We start from the raw sequence: 6,000 nt of genomic DNA on the forward strand, positions 1-6,000 counted from the left end.
AAGACATTTAAAAGAATGGTGCTAAGATATATTTCTTCCAAAGCTGCGCACGCATCTGAACAGAGTAAATCGGCACTAACATTTTGTTCTTACTCAAATTAGTACTGTATATGATAGTACAGCATTAGTGATTTTATGTATTTTTAAATTCTAAAGACATCTAACACTGAAAGATAATTATTTTCAGGTACTGACACCCTCCCTGTTCCACCACTCCCTGTTCCCCCTGCTACATGTTCCCCCTGCTCCATGAACGTATGAAAATAATTTGATTGCTACAATGTAAAGTTATAAGTTAATCAACAGAACTGTGAATTAATGATATCAATGAAGCTTTTTTTGTTCCATGTAAATAAATTATCACAACCAACATTTATGTTAAAATGTTCAATGTACTGGTATTGTTGTTTCCACTAATGTAGTGTAATAATTCCCCTCCCTTATTTCCATTTTTTTTTTGCCTATACTATACCATTACTAGAGAAATCTTTTATGCAAGCTTCTGATGATAAAACTGATTTGAAGACCTCATTGATTTTTCTAATAAATAATTTATTTAATTTAAACAAAATGCATTCAAGTTTGTGTCCTGGGGTCTGATCACAAAAAGGATTAATGTATTGTAAATATATTATAAAGATTGACAACACTGTCAATAACCATTTTGACAGCTTAAAAAGGGACAATAACTAGATTTACAAGGCAAAATACAAGACTACAGCATTAACACTACAGCTATTTAACTGTTGACACCTTAATTATATGATTCAGATCTTGATAAGTTACAGGTTAATCTGGAAGAGAATTTGGTACCCAACGATACTGGAAGTAAGTCAGGATTTATATCATGGAAATTTCCTTTAAATTAATATTTTTTTCTTTCTATAAGATTTTAGGGCATCTGTTGGTTCCATTTTAATGGTGCAGAAGGTGCACTTTCACATAAATTTTTATCTGGCCAAATGAAAACAATAAATATTTACTCATTCAATTTCAAATAAAAATGTGGAGTAGGGTTTTTAATTGCAGCCAGCTTTTGCAGATTAAGTCATACTTATAACACAAATCTGGTTGACACAGGCCAAACAAAGTACATGAATATGTAAATGTTGGATTTAAATAAAATGGTAAATTACCAGTGTTAGTAATATGCTGTTCCAGTGACTATAATGATTGCAATGCTGAAACCAAAAATGTAAAAATGTGGCTGCAACAGATTGAAACCTGGCGGGAGTGAAGAACTAATTAATTTGTTAGATTTTTTTTTTCTACCAAGGATTATATGTGGGTAGCTGGCAGGTGTGAATACCAGTCAATTATATTAATAGATTTAAGATTATGGTATACTTTCTTGAGGAAGCTAGTACAGTATGTATTTTCAAGTGTGTAGTTCAAGTAATAATGACTTGGCAATAGTGTAAACCATATCCTGTTTTTCCATACAATGATACATTTTTTTTTGGTGTTGTGCTAAAAATATTCCAAGCAAATATCATTTTACACCTCACTGCAGCAACAAAGCTCTTGAATATGTTTTGCATAATGTGATATTAGTTGAATACAAATCATTATATTAATTTATTTGTAATAATTAATTTATTTATAATTAGTGAATTATTTTAATCACTTTTTAATATCTGAGTTGTGCCAAAAATATATTGTAAAATGCAATTATCAATCTCAATGATTTACACCTCACTGAAGTAACCAAGCTCTTGAATATGTTTTTTATAATGTGATAGTTGGGAATAAGAGAAACAAAAGCATAATTTACTAATTTATATGTAATTAGTGAATTATTTAATAATCACTTTTATTGTCTGTTGATAGGTCGTCTTTCTCGTGCAACTACACACGCAAGAAGTCAAGCATCAGTGCGATCTTCAACATCCAAATCCATGAACAGTGTCCAATCCCAGCCCTGGAAATGACACCTCTAAAACTCTATTAGATTCATTAACTGTTTAAATCGTATTTTATCTGTTAGTTGATGCTCTGATGCAGTTGAGCTGGTAACTGAATTATATTGGAAATAAATAAAAGTAGAATAATTTCCATAATTCTTTTTCCATAATTCTTATTTACTATATTTAATTTATAAATAGGCAGTGGACAATTTTCAAGTAGGATTCCTTTACTTACTTGGAATTTTTATGATGATTAGAGGGAGCACTCAAACTCTAACCTTAAAAATATGCAAATATGCAGTTTGTTCTTATTCGTTTTTAAGACTTCGTCAAAAAAGCAAAATCTCACCTGTGCAGTTATTTGTGGGAGTCAACACAGAAGTCATATTTTGGGTTTTATATTTTCCACTGCCTAACTTGTATTTATTACGGTAAAAGTGACAGTATTCCATAAGTAACCCATACTCTCTAATTGTAACCCACCCTAAAAACCAAACAAATGAATACAGCAAGTAGTCTCAATGTTTTTCAATTTTTTTTAAATTCTTTTTTATCTTACAAATAAAATGAGGTTATAACTGCATTAAAACACATTTAAAAATGTATTATAATTATTATGTTGTACATACAAATCTGGAATTTTTCATTTTGTTTGCAAAAGTGAAATGTTTCATGCTTAAAATATTTTAAAAATATGTAATTCATACATAATTACAAAAATAATCTTTAATTATATTATTGTATTTTCTGAAACCAAAGCATTATTATTTCATAGGGTAGATAATTTTGTAAAATCCTGTCTTCAAACTTTGTCATAAATATACGATAGTTTTCTTACTTTTTTTTTGCTTACAATTTTAGTAACAATGATAAATGCTATTACTTTTTTGTATTCGTAAAATATGAAGATTTCTGATTAAAGTCACTGTTCATATTTTATTTGTTTTTCATGATTTTTTGATGAGAAAATTGATGATGGTAAAGATATGATACAAAGATATCCATGATAATGATGATTAGTGATAAGGATATTGATATTCATGATAATGATGATGATGATTGTGATCATGGTGAGATCATCATCATCATCACCCATCAACCGTGGTCAGACAAACCACAGCATTGTATCAGCCATTGCTAGTGCAAGCTCCCCCGGTCTAATACCAGTATCTCTTGTTTTGTGTCAGGATAAGTTAGTAATCTCTTTGAACATGACAATTTCCATAGCAGAACATCAGGAATCATCTGATCCAAGGCCCTGCAGCAATGTATAGCGAAGCAGACGCATCTCTGATTGGTGGGATTCTTCCATAGATGTCTGATTTGGTTGGGTGGATTCTCCATTGTGAGGATATCACTTTGATAATGACAAGGAGATTCATGATGATGATATTATGATGATGTTTTTTTCTGATGAGAATTATGTGACGATGACTTCAATTTTGACGAGGATGGTGATGACATCAATTTTGACGAGAATGATAATACTGTAAAGGTAAAGATAAAGGGGAAGAATAACCAATAACTCGCACCGTTATTGTGCTGAATTGCTTGTGGGCGTGGTCATGATGTCGATATGACATTAATTTTGATGATCTATTTTGTTGATGATGATATTAATATTAAATTTGATGATTTTAATTTTGATGATGTCAAAGTTATTTATTATTTATTTCCTTATTCTTTATGCTGTAGGCACTTTAATACTAATTTACCGATTTTTCAAAGTAGTACAGTGACTAGAAATATATATACAATATGATTTCAATAATAATACAAAAATATAGGGAAGAATCATTGATGTAAAACATTACTTTAAATGATTTTGTAATGAAAATTGGTAATGAATTTTGATGGTGATAACATCAATTTTGATGATGCAGGTAATGTTGATGATGATATTGATAATGCCGATGCTTTTACCATACCAAATGAATAAAAGGTTAAAAAATACAAATATAAAAAAATAAAATTTAAAAAAAAAAAATGTTTGAGAGGAAATCACAAAGGATTTGTACAGGTGAACTTTCTACGTTTATTCTGTCCGGTTTAATGAATATCCAAACTAAATTGTGTCATCTGAATACAAGGATGATGATTACATCAATTTAGATGATCTGTTTTTGTTATTGATAACATCAATTTCAATGATGTGGATTTTGATGATGATGTCAGTTGTGATGATGATATGAAATGAACTTCTGAAACTAAAATGAGTCAATTGAATGGAATTTGAAAAGAAAAAGATAAATTTTGAATCTTCTGGGGAAAAATGTATCATGGTACTAAATCTAAACATTTTCATTAATACCATAAGTAGTCCTGTACTAATTGTTATTGTTATTGTTTTCAGTAAAATTGATTTGTTACAGGATTTAGGTTATGAAGCAGATAAAATGAATTAAACAAAGGCTATTAAAAAATGTTGAAAAACTGCGAAACTGTCCTTACCGGCTACTAGACTTAAGAAATATAGATGCATATGACCAGTGTCATATCACAACAGGTAAATGTACATTATCTTGTGTTGCTTCACTAAACAAATTCTAGCTTATGTATCCTTTTTAATTTGCTGATACAAACTCTAAAACCAGCTCTAGAAAAGATAAAGCTTAAAAAATGAAGTGCATTAGTGCTTAAAATGCCTCATAGTGAGAGAATTTTCTTTTAAGTACTGTTAAGTTATTATGTTGCAGTTCAGAACTGACTTATGTAATTGTATGTACATATCGTTGCATTTTAATTTTTGATATTTAAATAAACCAATAATGTAATACAATAAATTCAATCCAAATTTATGTATTTTATTAATTATAACACAGTTGATGCCCCTCTTCATCTCTTACCACTTCACACTAGAAGGGGCACGTTTGATATGGTCTTCCTTTATAAATGTTTTAACTCGCTTTTTACTTGCCCTCTTTTATCTTTATTTATGTTAAAAATACATAGACCCAATTCACGTAACACTGACTTATTCTCTATGCCCCTTAGCCGGGTCAATGCTACTAAAACGGTTTTATTCACAGACTCTCCTATAACTATAATACCATTACACGTAACGATACCACTATTAACATATTTTTTAACAGTATTCCACGTTTAAATCCAAAGTTGCTAATTTAGTTTAGGCTTTCTTTAGTTTAGCTAGGGACCCGTTTTCTTGTCGATTTTTTTCCCTTGTGTGTTTTTTGTTTGTATTTTACTTTCTTTTATATATTGTATGTTTAAGACATCCTGTAATGGGTAATTCCGCTGTTGGATGTAATTGAAATTTTTAAAAAGATAAATAAAATAATGTAAGTTTATTATTGCAGTTTTTTTTGTTAATATTGTCACTGTTGTTACTTGTTATTATCACTGATTTTGTTGTCATTGTGATTGTCACTTTTAATTTTTCTCAGTTTTCACTCTTGTTGTCATTGCTGTTGTCACTGTTATTGTCGCTGTTGATGTTGTCATGGTTGTTGTTGTCATGACCAGGGCTGGAAAAAGTGTGCGACCAACGGTTAGAGGCATTGACCATTACCCCGAAGACATTTTAGAAAAAAAAATTACATTATTAATTAAATTTATGCTTGCTCCAAACCACTAAATGTACTACTGTTTAGCTGTAATAGTGTGTAGAGATAACATTTTGTGCTGGAAGCATTTGATTAAGTAATATTCATGGTCGGAGGCACAAAAGTATTTTTTCTAGGCCTGATCATGACTTGTCATTGTTATTGTTATCTCTCTTGTTGTCCCCCGAGTCCTATATAATTTTAAAAAGAAAATATTTATTATACTGTAATTGTTAATATTGTTTTTAACAGTGAAGGTTAGAGTAATCAACCAGAGAAGATAATTGTGATGCATGATTAGAGAGGTTTTGGCAGTTCGTTCTGTTCTGATGGTAAGTTCTCATCTATTTTAAAGGTTCCTGTTTAAGGTATGGATCGTCGTCATGGTGGCCGGTCGATCTTGACCACTCATCTTCTTTGACAAACTTTCATATGTATTCAGTGGGAGGGGAACACCCTCTCAAACCCTTCCCCAGCTCGGGCCTACGAGCTTAAATCCCCCTGTCAGACAGCTCAGCACCCCCCCCCCC

The 6,000-nt window shown here is 30.7% G+C and overlaps 1 protein-coding gene across 3 annotated transcripts in view; it reads left to right on the top strand.

Annotated features, from left to right (window-relative positions):
* Positions 1-2,751, top strand: part of LOC117100277 (centrosomal protein of 41 kDa-like) — a 33,920-nt gene extending 31,169 nt beyond the window's left edge. For 2 of the 3 annotated variants that reach the window (XM_033239922.1, XM_033239923.1), the window contains exons 10-11: positions 772-828; positions 1,831-2,751. In XM_033239922.1, coding sequence (XP_033095813.1) covers positions 772-828; positions 1,831-1,931 — 158 coding nt within the window. In that variant the 3' untranslated portion in view covers positions 1,932-2,751. The remainder of the gene's footprint in view (positions 1-771; positions 829-1,830) is intronic. The other variant, XM_033239924.1, reaches the window with a different exon arrangement.
* The last annotated feature ends 3,249 nt before the right edge of the window (positions 2,752-6,000 follow it).

This window comes from Anneissia japonica, unplaced genomic scaffold, assembly GCF_011630105.1.
Source record: "Anneissia japonica isolate Jap-2015-1 unplaced genomic scaffold, ASM1163010v1 scaffold287986_len575832_cov185, whole genome shotgun sequence".
Taxonomy (NCBI): Eukaryota; Metazoa; Echinodermata; class Crinoidea; order Comatulida; family Comatulidae; genus Anneissia; species Anneissia japonica.